This window comes from Heterodontus francisci, chromosome 14 (assembly GCF_036365525.1).
Source record: "Heterodontus francisci isolate sHetFra1 chromosome 14, sHetFra1.hap1, whole genome shotgun sequence".
Lineage (NCBI taxonomy): Eukaryota > Metazoa > Chordata > Chondrichthyes > Heterodontiformes > Heterodontidae > Heterodontus > Heterodontus francisci.
Genome location: NC_090384.1, coordinates 63,284,659 through 63,306,446, shown reverse-complemented (window position 1 = coordinate 63,306,446; position 21,788 = coordinate 63,284,659). Strand labels below are relative to the sequence as shown.

At 39.7% G+C, this 21,788-nt stretch overlaps 2 protein-coding genes across 8 annotated transcripts in view; one reads left to right on the top strand and one right to left on the bottom strand.

Moving 5' to 3' along the window:
- Positions 1 to 21,788, bottom strand: part of rpl27a (ribosomal protein L27a) — a 327,304-nt gene that overhangs the window by 89,916 nt on the left and 215,600 nt on the right. The gene's annotated exons all lie outside the window — the stretch shown is intronic.
- The window catches only part of trim66 (tripartite motif containing 66), a 249,251-nt gene continuing 228,243 nt past the window's right edge, over positions 781 to 21,788 (top strand). The window contains exon 1 of one of the 4 annotated variants that reach the window (XM_068046334.1): positions 781 to 1,260. In XM_068046334.1, the coding sequence (XP_067902435.1) occupies positions 1,020 to 1,260 (241 nt within the window). In that variant the 5' untranslated portion in view covers positions 781 to 1,019. Of the gene's footprint in view, positions 1,261 to 1,392; positions 1,413 to 3,133; positions 3,174 to 21,788 lie in introns of those variants that run through there. The other 3 variants (XM_068046337.1, XM_068046335.1, XM_068046336.1) reach the window with 3 other exon arrangements.

Genomic DNA, 21,788 nt, shown 5'->3' with positions numbered 1-21,788 from the left:
GCGTCCTGGTCAATAGTTATCCCTCAATTAACATAACTAAAACAAATGATCTGGTCAATATCACTGTTGTGGGTGGGAGCTTGCTGTGTGTAAATTGGTTGCTGCATTTCATCAGATTGCAATTGGCTGTAAAGTGCTTTGGGACATCCTGTGGCCGTGAAGGGTGCTATGTAAATGCAAGTCTTTCTTTTCAAGCTAACTAAATACAAAATAATAAAGGCAAGGTACACATCATTAAAAAAAAGTACCTAATTATTGTTTTTAGTTTATCTTGGAACTTGAGCGGTTGGCTATTTGGAACATTTCAAGTGTCAATCAAAACATAGGACAATACAGTTTGTTGTATTACTAATCCATTGGGATGATACCTGTCCCCTCCTGATTCCAGCCGCCCCCCACCCCCCAAAATAAACCTTGTTGTGTCCTGCTTATCAAAAAATCTCTTGACCAACAAAACGAACTGTAGAAAACGGTTCGCTGTAGAAAATGAATTCTTCCATTTCCTAGTCACGAGAAAACCCCAAAACAGATATTGGGTCAATAAACTACTACAGTCCTGGCAGACAGAGGAAAAAAAATGTGCAATTTTATTTCTGGCGCCGTATTTCTTGATCACGTCCACGTTACAGCTTCTATCGCTAACTTTAAAAGCCGGATTATTGCTTATGTGCTTTAATTGCTATTTACTGAGTGAGTCGCAGTTGATTTGCCGATTACCGATCGAGTACGTCATTCACATTTCAACCAGTCCCATTAGCTGACATGACGCTTACAGGGGGTGATTTTATTGAGACCTTGAATATGCAGTGACAGAATGAGCTTTACTGGGAAGCTTAACAACACACACATTTGGTGTTACTGACGGTTTGACTTGTTTTCCTTTTCTCTCGGTGAATGATGTCATTTAAAAGAGCAACATTTCACAGCAGTGTCATTCAGGGATCCTCCAACTGAGATCAGCACTGCGCGTAGGGGGGTGGTGAAAAAGGTCAAACGTTTGCTTTGAAAGCAGGAGAAATATGGACCAAAGTGGTGTCGACAGCGTTATCACTAATGAAACCGAGAATGAATGGAAGAGTAACTCTACTGATAACGAATGCAATCTGCTGAGGACCTGCTTGGTTTGCAGAAAGGAGCTTACAAATCGCGAGCCCAAATTGCTGCCTTGTCTCCATACGTTCTGTCGAGACTGTGTGCCGACTCGAATCCGCAGCCCCAGCCCCACTAACGCAGCCTGCCAGGAGGGGAGGAGTGAAGAAGGTAACGGGTTAAAAACGATCACTATTAACTCTAGCGACTCCTACGAGACACACACACATCATATACCAACACCTGCCCGCTGGGGCCCAGAGACGTGGAAATAAGCTTTAGTCATACTTGATCATCTTCGTTTCCATTTTTCACGCAAATGAGTAGGTTTATACTGCAACACACCTGCACTTAAAAGGCGGTTTTGACTTTGCCCAGCAGTGTATAATTTGAAAGTTCATAGCGTTGGCGTTATTTATAAGCGTAATGCAGGGATCCTTATTGCAATAGTAGTTTATTATAATTTCTTATTTATATAGCTAACTTTTTCTGGTCTCGAATTAAACGTTAATGGAGTTCAAACCTGCCGAGGGACATCTCGATCAAAAATAAATACTAGAATTTCATTTGTGCCGTCATGTTGTCTACGTGTTTCGAGTGACATACGCAAATTACATTTTTTGAGCGAAATGATTTACGTACCCGGAGGGAATCTAGAATTTAAACGGAGTAGAATCTCGTTGAAAACCTGTTTGGGTGAAGCCACACACTTGAAATATTACAGTGAAATTTTTCTTCCCACAGTGAAATCTGGTTATAGATCTAAATAGGTTTGATCTTTTAATGCTTGATATCTAAGAAATCCTGGAGGAAAGCTTACCGCTTGCAACCAGCTTTGTTGGAGCCTCCAATCTGTTTTCTGTTGAACCTTGTTTCATCAAGATGAGTCCATGTATTTTGATCAGTGTGAGTTTGTAATCAAACTGTTTTGACTGTAGTTTGTCTATCCAAGCATATACTTTTTATTCCAATGCTAAATGTTTCCACTTAGAATAGAATATATGTAGCAATACAGGTTGGCATGTGTTCTTGTGAACACATCATCCAGTAAAGTGACTCATGAGACTTAATGCTCATAAACAGAATTGTGCAATGATGTAATCGACATGAATTTTTAAATATTTCATATTTAAGAGGGGGATAAAAAGTTTCCATTGCAGTACATTAAGGATCTCCCAATGACTAGCATGGCAGATGTCGAACGGAATTTTTTGAGCAGGTTGTTTAAGGAACTGTTGCACTTGAACTCCCAAGTGACAAGATGACACCTCCTTCAAGCTTCCCAGCATAGCTTGTAAAAGTAGGTGTCATTTATTAATTTACTCATGTCTAGGAATTGGTCAATATAAGCTTAACTTGCCCAGTTATTTTGTTAAAGCAAACCTTACAGTATAAAACTTTGGAAAAATCAGTTTGAAATATTTGTGTGTTATGTCAAATTTCTATTCATAAAGTGCTTACATATATAGTTCTGAGGGGATCAGCATTTCATTTATGCAAGAATGGTTGAACTGTTAACAACAACAACAATGTGTATTTATATAGTGTGTTCAAGTCAAGCCAGAATTGGGTGAGCGCAAATATCTCTGAGGCTTGTGGCTGGAGGAGATTACAGAGATGGTGAGGGGGCGGGCCATGGAGGGGTTTGAAAGCAAGGATGAGAATTTTAAAACCAAGGCATTGCTTAACTGGGAACTAGTGTAGGTCACTAAGCATAGGGGTGCCAGGCGAATGGGATTTGAGTCATAGTCATTACTGCCACTGGGCCCATCAAATCCATGCTGGGCTCTCTAGAAAGCAATCTAGTCAGTCCCATTCCCTTTCTCTATCCCTGGAGCCCTGCAAGTTTATTTCCTTCAAGTGCCCAGCCAATTTCCTTTTGAAATCATTGATGGAAGCGAGTTTGCTGTGAGTTAAGACGTGAGCAGCAGAGATTTGGATGATCTCAAGTTTACGGAGGGTAGAATGTGGGAGCTGACTAGAAGCGCATTAGAATAGTCAAGTCTGGGCGTAGCAAACACAAGGGCGAGGCCTTCAACAGCAGATGAGCTGAGGCAGGATCAGAGACAGGCAATGTTACAGAGGTGAGAATTGACTGTCTGTGGCAACATGTGTATGTGGTTGAAAGCTCATCTCTGGATCATATGTGACACGGAGGTTGTGAACAGTCTGGTTCAATCTCAGACAGTTGCTGGGGAGAGGGATGGAGTCAGTGGTGCTCTAAGGAATGGTGCACTAAAATTTCAAGAGACTGAGATATTCGATGTAAACTGGAATTTAATGGCAACAGAACAGATCTGCTTACCGAACACAAAGAGAACAACACATTTTTGATTTCATGGACTCCAGCAGGAACATGAATCATGCCCACTATATCTGTAGTCTGTTGTTTTGATCGCTTATTGATTTTTGCAATTAATCATTCAAGCGGGACTTTTTAAAAAAACTGCAGCTTCAAATGTATTTGTTTACTGTGCAGATTTAATTTGTAAAGTTGCATAAAGTGACATTGAAGACATAAAGGTTTGGCTGCTGGAAGTTCTCTGCTAGCAGTGCATTTCGGCTGTGCCATTTCTACAGAGACAGTTGGGTTGAATAAGATTGTTTTTTTTTAATCAATTATTTTGGTCTTAAATCAAAATTGAACACTCTGTTGAGTTCAGTGCAAGCTTAACTGATAATGCCAGTTCTACTGTTTCATGACTGAAACCAGAGAAATATCTGAATTGTTAGATATTGTCCTCCAAATGAGAATAGCAGTCTCACCAGATTTTGTAAATCTGGAGAGTTTCAGTCTGCTCTTGCACTTCTGTTGGAGTTTTGCATGCTATTTCATTTACAGTCTTCAGTCATATTGCAACTGGTCTGATCAATATTTGTCATTTTGATGGTCATACCTCCTGTATATAAGGATCTTTCAGAAGGCTCACTTGTGTTCTGGTTGTTGGTGTTAACCGTCAATTACTGACAATTACGTTATTCACCATTGACATTCAACTTTAATTGCATCTATTTATTTCATAAAATATATTGGGCCATAATTTGCATAATAACAAGGCTAATTGGTATAATTTATGCCCAAATGCTGCAGCAACTTCAGGTGAGGGAAGCTGCACAGTTAAATGTGGAAATCAGAGTTGCCCGTGATGTGCACTCTGCTGTTATCTTCGCAAAAATGGCTTCCATCTCTGTCTGCCTCACCATTGAAATACATTGAATGCCAAGACGTTTCTGTATATGCATGGTAGATACAAACTAAATGCGCTACAGCCAGTTAAATCGTGTCCATTTCCGTCTAAGTACCCTTGTAACGGTGTAATAGTGTGCTGCCAAACAACCTCTCTGACGCTTAAAATTAACCATTACAAGTAGGGAGTCTCATCATTTCAGGTTTTAATTGTTGGAGATTCTAATGTAAAAATTTAAAATTTTGATTTTTTTTCCCCCCCTTTTTTCTCTATTTTTCTTTAATCCCATCTTTCTTTCCCTCCCTTTGTTTCTCTTTTGCACCTGATTTGGCATTGAATTCACCCACTCTAATTTACGCTTCTTTCTCAGTCCTTGCACTGTTAATTTCGCACTCCTTCAATCTGGTTAAAGCGATCCATAGTTGCTTGTTCTTTTCAGTTAGGTCACAGATGCCGTATTTCTCTCACTGAACCATTATCAGCTTGGCCATTTAAAATTTAAATCAGGAAATACTTTTTCTGGATAAAGGGTAGAGGAAATCTGGAACTCTCTTTTCCCCCCAAAATGCTGTGGGTGCTGGGCCAATTGAAATTTTCAAAACTAAGATCCATCGATTTGTTTTAGTTAAGTGTATCAGTGGAAATGGATCAAAGGCAGGTAAATGGAGTTCAGGTACATATCAGCCATCATCTAACTAAATGGTGGAACAGTCTCAAGGGTATGAATGGCCAACTCTGGTTTTTATCTTCACATGAAAAGAAAGTGATTAAATAAGTTTAGGTAGCATACAGCAACTGCCATTACTTAGACTTGCCCTTGCTCATTTAATCACAATGATAATTTTGCACCACCAGCTGTTTTCTTTCTTTTCATAGGAGCATGAGAACAAGAGTAGGTCATTCAGCCCCTTGAGACTTTTCCACCAGATAGATGATGGCTGATTTGTACCTGAATTCCATTTACCTGTCTTTGATTCATTTCCATTGATAACACTTAACTAAAACAAATCTGTGAATTCTTAATTTTGGAACTTTCAACTCATTCAGTGCCCACAGCTTTTTGGGGAAGAGTGTTCCAGATTTCCACTACACTTTGTGTGGAAAAAGTATTTCCTGATTTCCATTTTAAATGACCTCGCTCAAATTTTAATATTATGCCTTTTTTCTGGATTCCATCCGTAGAGGAAATAGTTTCTTTATATTCACCTTTAAAATTCCTTTATCATCTTAAACAGCTCGATTAGATCACCCCTCAACCATCTAAACTCAAGGGAATGCAAACATAATTTATGCAACCTGTCCTCATTATATAATGCTTTAACCTCCAGAATCATTCTGGTAAACCTGTGCTCTACATATATATTCTGAAATTCGGGCCCAAAACTGAATGCAGTACCCCTGATAGGGTCTGACCAAGGCTCTACAACTGAAGCATCATTTCCTCGCTTTTGCATTCCAACCTCCTTGAGATAAAGGCTAACATTTTATTAGCCATTTTGATTATCTGTTGTACCTTCAGGAATGGAGGGGAAGAAAACATTGGCGAAATTGAAGTTGCAGTCACAATATCGCTTTAGTATCAGACCAGGAGGTGTCTTTGCCCATTGGGCCATTGGAGGAAGCCTTGAAAATAAGCTTAAAAAAAGGGTCAAATCTCCTGAAGGTTCCTTGTTGGATTATGGTTCCATGGGATCAGCTGACCTCTGGTACCTTCCCCTAAATAGGTATTCTTCGTATGAGTGTCAGCAAACTATTTGATTCAAGGGAACTTCACAGCCAAACCAAATCTTGTTCTTGTCCAAAGTTCACACCACCTGCATTTCCAGCAGGAGTCTGAACATTCTTATCATGGCCTAAGCTAAGACTAGGTAATTTAGTATTGAATCTTGGACTTTCCTAGTCCATATGCATCAACTATGTCCTGGTCTAAGTAGCTGTCATTGAGTTATGCAGCACAGAAACAGGTCCTTCAGCCCATTGTGTCTGCACCGGCCATCAAGCACCTATCTATTCTAATTCCATTTTCCAGCACTTGGCCCGTAGTCTTGTATGCTATGGCATTTCAAGTGCACATCTAAATACTTCTTAAATGTTGTGAGGGTTCCTGCCTCTACCACCCCTTTGAGGTAGTGTGTTCCAGATTCCAACCACCCTCTGGGTGAAATTTTTTTCCCTCAAATCCCCTCTAAATCTCCTGCCCCTTACCTTAAATCTATGCCCTCTGGTTATTGATCCCTCTGCTAAGGGAAAAAGTTGCTTCCTATTAGTGCCCCTCATAATTTTGTATACCTCAATCAGGTCCCCTCTCAGCCTTCTCTGCTCTAAGGGAAACAACCCTAGGCTATCCAGTCTCTCTTCATAGCTGAAATGCTGCAGCCCAGGCCACATTCTGGTGAACCTGCTCTGCACTCTCTCAAGTTTTTTTTTCTTTATTCGCTACTTTTATACTCCATCCTCCTTGCAACATTCCATTTGCCTTCCTAATTACTTGCTGTACCTGCATACTAACTAACTTCTTGTGATTCATGTACCAGGACACCCTAATCTCTGTGTACCGTAGGATTCTGTAACCTCTCTCCATTTAAATAATCTGCTTTCTGGTGTGCCACTGGAAAGTTTTTAACTTAATGTAAAAACAAGCATTTGACATGTAGTTTGCTTAAACTTAAGATCTGTTCTGGTAAAAGGATAATTCAAATAAATTCTGGAATCTTTTGTGCATTGTATTCTCCTTCTCCCCTTCCTGCGCTCACCAATTATCTTTTCTGCCCTGTAAACTCAATAGCCAAGATGTCAATGACTTACCTGTTTACAGATGTTTAGCAGTGTCTGTGTTGTGCTGGCTGTCAGAACTGCAATGTTGGCCCGTAATTACTTATTTTTCCTCTAATTGTCTCTTGTTCATTGTGGAGAGGTACCTGACTGCCACTTGGCATTCCTGCACAGTGGTTAATCTATGGAGTAGAAAACCAACCTGAACTATACCAAATTTTAGCTCTATTGCAGAGGGAGAGTGAAGGGAGCAGTGACATTAAAAAAAAATACTCTTATTTAGTACTAATAGTTCAATTTGCTTCCTTTTTCTTGAATTGACTACAGCTGCACCAACACTTGCACTGTAACCTATATCAGTGCATGTTGTTTGGAACAATAAATGAATCTTTTCATTTTACATTTAGAAAATTTTATAGCCCTGCCTTTTCAAATTGTGTGTTTGAAATAATCATGCACTCTTAGATAAACATAGTGTTGAGACATTTTGCTGATAAGCCTTGACCTGAAAGTAACTGTCTCGCATGAAAATCTTGCAAGACAGAAAGTGACACCTGCCATGAAGTACACGTGGAAGAGAGAGGGCAGCTCACAGAGGCAACAGATTTTTAAAAAATGCTAAATGGGGAAGCTTTTTAGTTTGTGTTTCTTTAAAGCTATTCAAAGTGTGTTTATTTTTGGTAATATTGGTTAGGACTCTTTTTTGCATTATATTGAACACCTCTAGAGTCACAGTGGAAGTTCCCTGATAATTTCAATACAGTATTTGCTTTCATGTAAATGCATCCAAGTAATTATTTCTTTGTAGCCATTTGTAACTTTTAGTTTGTTGAAATAATCCTACTTAATCACACTTAAAATAAGCACAATTTGCTTTTGTTCAAATGTTTTGAAACCTTACTCCATACAGAAAGTGTGAGAAGGATGTGAGCTGGTTGGTGACAGATAAACAGATTAACAAAAAATGCATATGTCTAAACCTTGGTTCTACTAAACCGGTGCTGAATTTGTTTATATCTTCATAAGTAAATTCAGTGTTCAGAATTATCCACAGATTTGTAATTGGTTCCCAAAGTAGAGTAAGACACTTTATATCTGATTTCTGGGCCTAAAGGTGCATATAACAAGCCAAATTATAAATAATAACTGTCTTTTCTTGTACTGTTCAAGCTGAATGATATCAGTACTAGAAAATGGAATTATTTTACACCTGGAGTATTCAGTGACCAAATGTTGTCACATCAGTAATAGCACAGCTACATAGAGTGTATAGTAAAGGCTGGCTTGGCTCTGTAAATGAGACCCGACCCGAGCCTGACAGAACCCCATCCGACCCCCAGCCTGACCTGGCCCGAGTCCTTCCATTTTTTTTCCCGCGCCCGACCCGACGATCAGTTAATTTACCTTCCATTTTTCACTTTGTTCCTTACCTGCAGAAGCTTAAAGTAACTGTAGTAAAAACCACCTTTAAAGTAAAAAAGTAAATTAGCATTAAAGTCACTTACCTGAGGCGGTGATAGAGTTTGTCCGATCCGGTCCGACCCGACCTGAGCCCAAATGCCGGACCCGGAAGTGTGACCCAACCCGAACCCGACACGTCACCGGGTCCCGTTGGGTTCGGGTCGGGTAGCAGGCCTTTAGTGTAAAGCTCCCTTTTGCTGTGTGCCAGCAATACACTTTAACCCAACCTCATAACAGCATAAACTGCATTTTTATGGAATTATTTGCCACATTAAACTTTCCTCAAGGTGGTTTTAATTAATGTTGCCAAGGTTTTAAATTAGTTTCTTTCTTTGTTATGGTACTGTACTCACTATAATTGCCAACATAAAAAAAGTAGAAAAAGGTGACTTGCCACTTCAAAACACTGATCTCTCAGATGCCTTAACTATAGCTGAATGTCAAAGGCCACTGTTTTAGTGATTGAATATAAATCAATTTTAATGGAATTTCTGGACTTCAACCAGTTTTCCAAGGCAATAGGCTTTTGTTTCTAGAACTACATCCATTGGTTATTTTCCTCTCTTTGGTTGACATATTCCTCCCCAAAGTTTTCTCATCAGGATGGAAATCAAAGCATTTGATTTTTAAATTTTTTTTTGAAATTTTTAACTGCATGAAATCTATGAAGACCAAGTTCTATCCAATTACATTTTTCTCTTTTTGAGATTTTTTCCCAAAAAATGGAAAACCTTTTGTTTTCCCCTGCATTACTCAGGGAGCAAAATGACAACTTGAAAAACGTTTCTTTCCATTGTGATCAAATCAAATCATAGCTCCTTGATTCTTTGGTTTGTAGCCACTAGCATTCAGATACACTATTGGAGAATTTGAAATCCTTGAATTTGTCATGCAAGGCACTCCTGTCAAATGGTGAGTCTACCTGTATGAACTTTTCTCTTGAGCTCAACAAATTCATTTTGCAGAAGGACTTTTTTCTCAAAAGGAGATCTATTTTAATGTAGATCTGTGGTTGCTGTCCAAAGAATGCTCTTTCTGCTAAATTCAAGGTATCTGGTCATTTTTCACTTTAACTTGACATTGCTTGGTTGAAAAGTGCAGTGATCTGCATTTAGTTGCACAGTGCTGGATAAATCACTTTTTTTTTCTGGCATTTAAAATAATAGCTTTTGCAAACCTATTTGATTTTTTTCAGGACGCTGCACATGTGTTTATAGAGAAAATTTGGATTGAAATTAGGCAAGGAGGGCAAGATGGCTTGGAAAAATATCAAACAAGCCTCTGTAAGGCATTTAATTTGGAAAATAAAAACTTTATTAAACCTTTTGATATGGGTTGAAGATTATTCCTTCTACAAAAAGTTGAATTTTAAGCTTTGAGACGCTTGATGTTCAGTTGAGATAAAGTTCTAAATTCCACTTAATGTCAACATGTTTAAAAGTAACAGAGCTCCTTCAAATACGATTTCCTGGATTTGTGAGTGTTGTAAATCTGCCATTAACCTTCCACAAAGTTACTAATAGAAGACATGACAGAATAGTTCTTTTTAAGTGTAGTATTATGTGCAATATGACGTGGATATCTAAAGGAATAAATGTGTTTTTATCTTGCTCATTATGTTTAATATTTTCCCACTCAATTTTCACAGCAGCATTGTCTACCCTGGAGATCGTAGATTTATAAAGTCAAGCCCACATTTCTGTAGAGCAGTCTGCAACTTACCAAAACTATCTTTTTTTAAAGAATTCTCAGGATGCGAGCTTAACTGATAAGGCTGATACTCATTGCCCGTTGCTAGTTGTTCGAGAAGGTGGTGGTGGGCCTTCTTAAACTGCTGCAGTCAGTGTGGTAAAGGTGCACCCACTACAATGTTAGTTCAGGAGGTCTAGGATTTTAACTTAGTGACAATGAAGAAATGCCAATATGTATTCAAGACAGGACACTTTGTGACTTGATGGTGATGGTGTCCCCATGCTCATGCTGCCCTTGTCCTTCTAGATGGTTGAGGTTGTGGATTTGGGAGATGATGGTGAAGAAGCTATGACAAGTTTCTGTGCATACTCTAAATTGTACAGTGGCTACAGTGCTTACTGTGGCTAGTATTTAGGCTAGTGGTTGGGTGAAGTGTCAATCAAGCAGACTGCTTTTTGGATGGTGTCCTGTTTCTTGTTGTGTTACAACTGTACTCATTCAGGCAAGTGCAGGATATTCCATCACTGTTCTGACCTGTGCCTTGTAGGTGGTGGAGAAGCTTCGGGGAGTCAGGAGGTGTGCCGTTGTCTACAGAATACCCAACCTCTGACCTGCTGTATTAGCCAGATCATTCGTGTGGCTGATCCAGTTAAGTTTCTGGTCAATGACCCCCCCCCCCCCCCCCAGAATGTTGATGTTGGGGACTTGGCAAAGGCAGTACAATTGAATGACTCGGGGAGGTGATTAGGTTCTGAGATTGTCATTTCCCAGCACCTTTGTGGAGCAAATGTTACTTGTCACTTATTTGCCCAGGTCCTCCCGTATGCAAACATGAACTACTTTGTTATCTGAGGAATTGCAAATGAAGCTGAACACTGTGCAATCTGTAACAACAGCCTCACTTCTGACCTTATGATGGAGGGAAGCTCATTGGTGAAGCAACTGAGGATAGTTAAACCTTTGATGCTGGCATGAAGAATTCTTGCAGTGATGTCTTGGACTGAGATGATTGGCCACCAACAATCACAACCATTTTCCTTTGTATCAGGTATGGGTCCAACTGCTGGAGAGTTTACCCCTGACCCTCATTTGACTTCAGTTTTACTAGGGCTCTTTGGTGCCACACTTGGTCAAATGTTGTCTTGATGCCAAATGCAGCCACTGTCGCCTCACCTCTGGAATTCAGGTCTTGTGTCCATATTTGGACTAAGTGTGTAATGAGGTCTTGATCTGAGTGGACCTGGAGGAACTCACTCAGCATTTTTGCACAAGTGCCACTTGGTGCGCCATTCATGACTCCTTCCATCACTTTTTTTGTTTGCTGATGTTTGGTAGACTAATGGGACAGATTGGATTTGCCATACTTTTTATAGACTAGGCATACCTGGGCAATTTTTGACATTGTCTGAAGAGATGCACTCAAACACGTCCAGAAATCCAGTCGTGGCTTTCCTTCTTTAGCTGTCACATATATGGCAGTCATTAATTTCATGCATTCAGTAATTATAGATGAAGTTTTCATTCTGGGTCATTGATGATGCGACGGGATTTAGTTGTAAACCTTTTACAGCATAAAACGCAAACAAACTTGCTGAGTGTAGCTGGAAAATTAGAGATAGAGAGATACAGCACTGAATCAGGCACTTCGGCCCACCGAGTCTGTGCCGACCAACAGCCACCCATTTATACTAATCCTACATTAATCCCATATTCCCTAGCACATTCCCACCATCTACCATTGAACAAAATTGAACACGATCAAAAATATTCTGTATGTAAGAACTCAGCATATGTGATCAACAAAGATGGCTGGATTTTATGCTCTCCCCCACGGCAAGTTTGAAGGTGGGGAGAGCATTTAATCAGGTGGGGGGGGGGGGGATGTTGAGGATCCTGCCACCATCCCACCTCCACCTAATTAAGTCATTAGCCAGAAGGCCATGGTCAGCCTTCCTGGCCTGCTGCCAATTGAAGCCCTTAAGTGGGTGGAGGCGACTTCTAAGTGGCTTTCTGGGTTGACCATTGTATCCAGAGGCACCATGGCCTGAGGAGGGGGGCCCCCGGTGGCAGTGACCGCCCCTGTGCCTCTGGTACCGCTGCTGGATTTATTTCCCCTCTGTTCGCTGGCCTGGCCCCAGCACAGGAACAAATTATTTACCTCCCCTGCGAGGGCACCTCAAAATGGAGGTGCCGTCTTTTCTTTGTAGTCTCAGTAGTGGCCATCTCAGTGGCACTGCCGAGACTGCAGAGCTCTGGCCCTCCAATTTGGATCGGCAGCAGGGACATCCAGACCGCCAGGAAAATTGCCACTGTGGTCCCACTGCCGCCTGTGCAGACTCGGGACCCGCATACGCCCCTGACATCAGGCCCCGTATGTCTTCCATGAAGGGCAAAATAAATATATTTTCAAAAATTGTGGCTATTCTTGCATCTGAAGGAAAAAGTTATGTTTTATATTTTTGGGCAGGATTCTTCATGCGAAGTCTTCATGACGATCCCACCTGGAATGTTAACCAGTTCTGTTTTCTTCTAGGTGCTGACTCTATTTCTCATATTTGGTTTTATTTCGCATTTCCATTATATTATTTTTCTTTCTATCTCTTGTTTTAATGAAATAATATTTAGATGTTAGATAAATATTTAGATAAAAGAGAGTTGATTTCCAAAAAAGTTTCACCTTTTTAGGCTCATAGTTAAAAACGACACTGTTTAAAAAGCAGTGAACAGAAAATAAATCTGAATTAATATTGGGTTAAGTAGATAGATGATCTCTATCTTCAGAATTATGTGCATCCAGTCTGTATCTTACTTTTTGCTCATGAATAGATTCCATTGGGTTTTGATACCAGTGAGTAAATCCTATATCTGCATTTAATTTCCACAGTTTTACGGCTATTGCACGTTCCTACAAATGAATGCTATATACAAACTAAGAGAAGTCATTACCAACAGTTGAGATCAGTCTATTGTAACCTTTAAATTGAAGACATTTATTTTCAAGGTTTTGCATCATGTATGGGATCCCTACATGTTTATTAAGTGAAATAAATTCCACACACACAATGTACAGGCTTCCTGATGTCAACAAACATTGTTGATCAAATAGATTTGTAGGGACTAATGATATAAAATGTCCTATCAATGCAGGCTCAATGTAAACATGTTAAGGACTCCTGTAAGGGAGTGGTCATTGCTTGGAACATAGAAAATGGCAAATGTCATTTCATGTTTATGTCTTGTAGACCATCCAGGCTGGCATCAGAGTCCCAGGGTTTTAGATAAACCTTGAGTTCGTTTCTCCAGACAATGCATGGAAGTAATGTGGTTGGGACTGTATTGCTGCAGTGTAGAGAGGCAGGAACCATTTCAGAGAGACTGGGTTGCTTGTGAGATACCAAGATTTGTTTTGGATTTTGTGGTAGCAATGCTGGTGCTATGCATTTATAATAAGACATTGGTTCTAACAGGAAAGGTATCACTGAAAATTCTAATTCAAAATAGCAAGGATCATTGCAGACCAAGCACATAATTTTATTACATGTGCCGTACAATATATGATTGTGTCCTATCTAGAGGCCTAGACCACAGGGTGGTAGAAATTATGCTAAACCTATATAAAGCCCTAGATAACTGGTTGACCACATCAGAAAAAATAAGATCTTTTTATCAATTTTGGGTGCTTCAGTTCTGTTCTTGACTTCTGTTGTGCCACTGGTGATTAAATATAAAACTCTTGCATGATTTTTCATGTTCAGTTCTGATGAAAGGTCACTGACCTGAAACGTTAACTCTGTTTCTCTCTCCACTGATGCTGCCAGACCTGCTGAGTATTTCCAGCACTTTCTGTTTTTATTTCAGATTTCCAACATCTGCAGTATTTTGCTTTTATTCCACCATTTCCTTATTTTTCATTTACAGTATCACTGATGTCAGTCACAAGTCTGTTGCAGATAGTCTATCACGGGAAGACTTAATCAATTAACGCTACAAGATACCTGATTAATAAGTTCAGAAAGTTTATTTAGAGTAAAATAATACTTAACAAAAATTAGAATTATACTTGACAAACTTGAGAATATAACTTTCAGCTCTTGCGGGTGTGCTTCCTGGTTGAGTATTGGTTGTAGAGTGATGCAGTCCTCTCTTTTCAGTCTTGATTCCTTGTCAGGCAGAGAACTTGGCTGATGGTAGGTGCTTCTACCTCTGAGGTCCTCTATTGTTTCTGCACAGTGAATCCTTACAGGACTCCTGCTTTTAACCACTGGAAGGTCATAACATCACCTCCGAGTGAACCTCCTGTAAATATAATAATTGTCTCTAGCTGTTACAAGGTAATTTTAATTGGTTCTTAATTATGCCTTTCACTAATGGCCACCTGGGCTCAGTAGAATACGATGGGGTGCTTTCACGCTATCTTAATCTGACCTTAAACAACCTTTCTCTTCTTTAAAGCCAGACTCTCGAAGGCCACGATGTACCATCCCATAGGCTTTATCAAGGATCCAAAAGGTCTCATTGTTTGAACACATTTAGCTGAAACTGCGCTTTCTCACACAGACACAGAAACTTATAGTAATTAAACTTAACAAACTTAAAATGAAAACCCATTCTTTCTAAAATGATTATTGATTCATTAATTATAACTCAATCATTACTTTTACAATAGTCTATTTCATGTTGGGCTACTACTTATTTAATACGGGATACAACATGGCTTCATTGGTCACTTGTTAGTATTAAAATGGCTTCCTTCACCTTGTTAGTCATTGCAGTGGATACAGTATAAAAATGGTCAAGTTAAACTAAAATCTAATTACCCAAATCTAGCTACAGTCTTCAAGGGGCCCACACTGCTCCTGCCCACCCTCTTTTTTTTCCTTGCATGATTGATAAAATCAACAAAAAAAGTTAATATCCCTTGCAAGTTTCTTTTCATACTCCCTTTTTGTAGCCCTTCCATCTGTTTCGTCGTCTTTTGTTGTTCTTTGTATATCTCCCATTTGCAGGAACTGTGCTAGTTTTTGCATTTTTGTATGCCTTTTCTTTTAGTTTTATGTTGTCCCTTAGCTCTTTCGGCATCCATGGCTTTTTTGGCAGTTTATTGGAGTATAAACTGGCTCTGCATCATTCATTAGAGATCAACAGGATTCCATTCAAGGTTTTCTCATAGCAGTACAGCTGAGACAAGGAAGTGTGTGTCTTTGTACATATTTTCGGTGCAAACTTGTATCCCGCTGTTCTATGACACTTCTTTTTATAGCTTGTAAAAGAAAAAACTTGGCTGCTTATTATGGTGACATGTACAACTATGGTATCTTCAACAGCATGCCACTGAGTACAGAACTCAACCCCTAGCTGAGGAGGGCTGATATGAGCACATCTTATGGGCTTCACTCATAAGTGTGGAATGCACTTCCAAGCACCAATGAATTTATTCCCCACATATTTTGCAGCGTTCTTATTTATTTTTTATCACTTTTTAATTCCTCAGCTCATCAGTGGCACAAAACAAATATATAAGGACAATATCCAAGATATGATATTCCTATGTAACCAATTTGTATCACTGATCATAGCCCGCTTGTGGCTTTGTCACTCAGAGATCAGGGCAGCCTACTTGTGATAATACAGTACAAAAATTTTAATTTTATTTTAGCATCATATCAATAAAAGTTTTAGTCTGGGATATTATAATCAATCATTTAACTTTCTGTTGAAAGCTCTATTTTGTGACTACTTGAAGAACCTGCTCATCAATAATTCAAATATTGGGATAATGGCCAAATACAGAGTTAAGCAATCATACATTTCAATAATATTTATAGCTTGTGACTTATATTTTAACTTTAGTGCCAAATATCAGTAGATATTATCTGTGCTAGAAAACAGTCTTCTCCCAAACCATCAGTTTGATTCAGTAACAATCTGAGCTGATGATTTTAATTTGCAGTGCTAATGAGTCACAACGACCAAAAATTACACAAACCTTGTGACATTATTAGAATAGGACATTTTAGGAATACAGCTGTAAAGGTTGTTCCACTCAACACACCCAAATTCATGGTGAAGTGAAGGGTACGCTATTTTATAATGAGACTGGGCCATGCCATGTAATATACAGTACATTGGGGTTACTACTTAATGGTATTAAATAATTGAATTTATATTTTTATTGTGGGATTTTTAGTGTGGATTAAATGTCAGAATTATGTTGAATTTATTCAATGAAAACTGTAAATGAGTGACCATTATCTTATTATGTTTATAATTAATTTAATTCGTGAAATGAATGAGTGCAGTTAATTAAATAAAGTGACATCAAACTTTGAACTAAGCAATAACAAGATGGCTGATGTTCTTTAGCATGAACTTATTAACACTTCAATTGAAGATATTTGAAGTGGTGTTTAAGACTGTTAAGTGCTTTTAATAGTTTCAGCTGTCCTACGCATAGTTTATTTCTTCCTTCACATTAAATGAGGAAGGTGAAAAATATCTTATTGAGGAACCGACTTGAAGATATAAGGTCCATAGCGCAGGAGAACATGACCAAAACGTGAAAAGAATAGGAGGACATAAGATGAATCAAGTATTAGTGGTTAGGTGATGCCAGCCTGATTTTAAAATCCTATAGGTTGTAAGGAAAAGGGGTATGAGGAGGAAAATGAAATTGAGTACTTGCGGGAATTTGTAAGACTATGCAGGAAAGTTTCTAATTTCTCAGTACGTTCAAAGGGGAAAAAACACATTTTGTGTGATTTTATTTTGGGAAACTGCTGATGGCAAAATTTGCATGCTAAGAGGAAGTAAGATACCAGGTGCCTGCTTTCTAAAGGAGACTGGTCTTGCACGTTGTGTTAACAAATGTTTTTCACATAAAAAGACTAATTCTCAGTCATGTATTTTTCACCATTTATACCAGGCAAAATGCAGGAGCAGGAGTATTTGGGCCAAGTCTTATGAGAGGGAGTATAGGTAGAGAGTGGGAACTTGGTCCAATGAGAGAGGGAGAAAAAGATACAAACATACATGTCTGTGGGGGGGGGGGGGACGCGGGGGCAGTAGTTGAAATGGAGAACCATCAGGCCACTTGAAAGTTTCAATAATTTATTCTCCTCTAATTATCTGATTTGTCCAGAAAAACATATATCATTGATTAATTAATCAATGTTAAAGACTCCCAAAATAAAATCACACAAAATGTATCTCAATCATACCTTATTAGAGTTTTTTTTGCAAAAAATATTTTTGGTATTTTTTTTAAAATGATTTACAAAAGTAGTTGCTTATTTAAAAAAAAAAGCATAAATGCCAAAACTCATTGGTTCTGGTTTTGTGCACCTGTTTCAGAGAATTGAAGTAGCTAGAAAAATGAAAGTTCTGGTTTTGATTCTGGGTGCCTAGAACAATTTTCTGACAATTTTTGACACTGTCATAGAATAGTTGTGATGAAAGATCCACGTCTGAAACAGTGGGTCAGACCTTCTTGGAGCGGGGCATCTCGTGATATTAGAAGTTTTCTTGCGCCCTTCAGCTTGTATTTTTCTTGTTGTAACATACTGGAAGTGCAAGTTAATAAAAACATGGTGAGGGCAAGAGGGCATCTGGGAGATAGTGAACAGTGTGACCAATAGTTTATTACCTTGACCAATGAGATTTAAGGATTGAGTGAGAAGCACTGACTGAGTAGGAGGGTTAAATCAGGTATGAAAGAAATTGAAAGAGAAAGAAAGATTGGATGAAGAGATAGAAAGAAATGAGATATAAAGCCAATATAAGAAAAACGTGAAGATTTTAAATGACATTTTTAAAATCTCAAGAATTTACAACCTTCAGAAATAAAATTGAAAAGTTTAAGTTGTTGCCTCTCTGGGCCAGGGTGCTTCATTGGCATTGCATTGACAAAGTTACTTATGTTGTTAAATTCCAGCCCTAATGTTCTGAAGCAAATGTAAAGGGTAATTAATGTAGAAATCCAGCAAGTTCTTAAAAATAATGGGAAGCTGAAGGTGAGGTGCCGTTTTTATGAAGCAAATGACAGAGTGGCATAAATTGACCAGGAGATTTTGCCAACTCAATGCCTATCTCTTAATTGCTGAACTTTCTAGCCTATTTGCACATTAATACTGGCAGTGTCGTTAACACGCCATAATATTTCCAGCAAGATTTGGCTGACTAACTTGTGTTTCCATTATTTTCTGATTTTAAGATTTCCAGCATCAGTAACATTTTGCTTTTTTATCCCGCTGTTAACCTTAGCAGGCTGGCAAAGTTAAATTCATTAATTCAAGTTCTGTGATGTAGCATTTAGTATGTGTTTCATAGTTTTAAATTTTCCAGCAGTGCCAATAATCGGTGGTCAGCTGCTATTAGTAGGAGTTCCTTATCTCTCTTATCTGCGTGGGTTTTCTCTGGGTGCTCCGGCTTCCTCCCACAAGCCAAAAGACTTGCAGGTTGGTAGGTAAATTGGCCATTATAAATTGCCCCTAGTATAGGTAGGTGGTAGGGAAATATAGGGACAGGTGGGGATGTGGTAGGAATATGGGATTAGTGTAGGATTAGTATAAATGGGTGGTTGATGGTCGGCACAGACTCGGTGGGCCGAAGGGCCTGTTTCAGTGCTGTATCTCTAAACTAAACTAAACTGTAGGAGAGATATATAACAGAAGACTTGATGCTTTACCCAGCAACATCTGTGCCCTGTTCAGTGAGGAGGATATGGCATTGTTTTAGAGACACCACCCTTTTTATGTGTACAAGTGGATTTTCTCCTGAGAAGTGACTTAGAATGCATCCTCATTGCCCAGTTGATTTGTTACTTCATTTTGAAATGGAAGCTCATGAGTTTTGATTCTGACACTATCTCCCACAAACATTATGGCCTGAATTTTAATCGTGCACTGCGCTCCTTGGCGGCACGTTTTCAACTCGGCGGCCTTCCGACACTGAGGTGTCGCCGAGGAGCCCCTGCGATATTATGTGTGGGGGCTCATTTAAATAGTGGGGGCAGAACAGTGTAAGGGGCAGCCGCCTCCCCGGTAACAGTATCTGGCGCCACTGCGCAGGCCCGGTGCCATTTTTAAAGGGCTTTAAGCCCTGAGCAGAGATTTTAATTTTTAAAGGACCCAGGACTTTAACTTTTAATCGAAACAGTCCATTTTACATCAAAGCGCCACTTCCACCCCGCTCCCCAATCACCAGACACATTTATTTCCTTCTTTCTCCCCCCCCCACCCCAAAAAAAATTCTTGACAGTTCCGACCTTTAAACCCCAAACTTTGCACTCTTTGCCCTTCAATCCCTTCCCGCCATCCCCACAGCCAATGAAAAAATGTTTTCCTCACTCCTCCACCCCTCCCACCCTGAAAATTTTATTCCTCCCCCCACCCCCCACCTCTGCACCAGGTTCTCACCTCGGAACTTCGCATGTGCTGCGTTTGGAGTCGGTAAAATTGGCGTGGGATGTACGCTGCTGCAGGTAAGTTTATTAGGTTGTAATCTAAGTTCATTTTAATATGCAGATGAAGGGCCTGCCGCCAGGCGGCGGCAGGGCTGCACTGAGCTCCCTCCTCCGCCGGTAATATGCGACGGGCCCTTCTCGACATCGCGGTTTGAGACGGGCCTGTCCCCGCAAAATTTTACCAGCCCCCTTGCCGCTGACCCGCTGGGTCGAGGGGCCGGTAAAATTCAGCCCTACGGTTTGGTGAATTTTATCTGTTCGCATTAGATAGATCACTGCAGCAAAGTTAAGATTTCTGTCCAGTTGAATCCTGTTTTATCTTAACATTATTTATCACATCAGAGCTCAAAATGGTGTTGGTGGTTAGATCTGCATATATTTATCACACATGGAGGGGGTGAGATTGACATACGAATCATTCAGATATTACAAACACTACCAGGATTATGTTGCCCTCTAAATTGGGTGGCATTAGTTGTAAGGCCATTTGAATATAATAGGCTGCTGTTGCATTATCAGAGTTGGGTTGGGGAAGGACTACTCTGTCCTTTGTGCTAAAGGAGGAGAGGTTACTATCCAAGTTGTTCTAGCTTTATAGATGGAGAAAAGTATGCATTGGGAAATAGATTACCAAGGTATGGGAATGGCAAATGAGGAGGATATATTTTTTAAAAATCTCTAGATATGCGTGACACTGGCAAGGCTGTATTTATTGACCATCTCTCATTGTTCTAAGAAGGTGGCGGGCCTTCTCCTTGAGTTCTTGTGGTGCTCCCATGATGGTTTTAAGTAGAGAATTCCAGGGTTATAACTCAGTGATAAAGAGGAACAGGAAGCATAATCGTCCAAATCAGGGTACTCTGTGGCTTGGAGTTGTCATTTTTATGATTTTACCGCTCTTATTTTTCTTGGTGGTATGGGTTGTGGGGCTTTAAAAGAGCTGGGTTTTTGTTTCTTGAGTGACTCTGAGCACAAAGAAAACACTTGAGATAGCGAGAGCAAGAGAAACTCATTTGACAAAGACAAAGGGAAAAAAAATCAATAAATGCAACATGAGGACTCTTGAGGGGAACTTCAACATGGCCTAGATGTAATCAAGACATAAATCCTAACAGCCCTGAATCCCGTTCAATATACTGAAAAAGCTTTTGAATACAGGTTTTTATTTATAGAACCATTAATAAAGTGTCAAGATTCTACTGAATAGAGAAAATCAATTTTAAAGAAAAAGGCTAGTGCCCATTCCCTCAAGTCATTTTAAGTACATTTTCCTGCAGGTGAACCTTTCTATAAATCCCAGATATCTTCCTACTTCTTTTTTGAATTAGTTGAACGTAAATGTAACTGATTCTTGTGTCACTTGACATTATGTTACATCATTTATGCAACCCTACCAAAAATATTATCTGATCACTTATCTCATTTGCTCTTTGTGGCACCTCTGTGGAACCTTACTATATGAATTTTAAAAAATTTGTTCATGGGATGTGGGTGTCGCTGGCTAAGCCAGCATTTATTGCCCATCCCTAATTGCCCTTGAGAAGGTGGTGTGCTGCCTTCTTGAACCACTGCAGTCCTTGGGGTATAGGTACACCCACAGTGCTGTTAGAAGGGAGTTGCAGGATTTTGATCCAATGACAGCGACGGAACGGTGATACAATTCCAAGTCAGGATGGTGTGTGGCCAGAGGGTTGTGGATGCTTCATTATTGAATACATTTAAAGCTGGGACAGGTAGATTTTTGGTCTTGCAGGGAATCGAGGGATATGGGGAGCGGGCAGGAAAGTGGAACTGAAGCCCAAGATCAGCCATGATTGTACTGAATGGTGGAGCAGGCTCGATGGGCCATTTGGTCTACTTCTGCTCCTATTTCTTGTGTTCTTCAAGGGGAATTTGCAGGTGGGGGTGTTCCCATGCATCTGTTGCTCTTGTCCTTCAAGGTGGTCGAGGTCAAGGGTTTAGAAGGTGCTGTCAAAGGGGTCTTGGTGAGTTGCTGCAGTGCATCTCATAGATGGTACACACTGCTGCCACTGTGCCTCGGTGGTGAAGGGAGTGAATATTGAAGGTGCTGGTTGGGGTGCCAATCAAGCAGACTGCTTTGCCCTGGATGGTAATGAGATTATTGA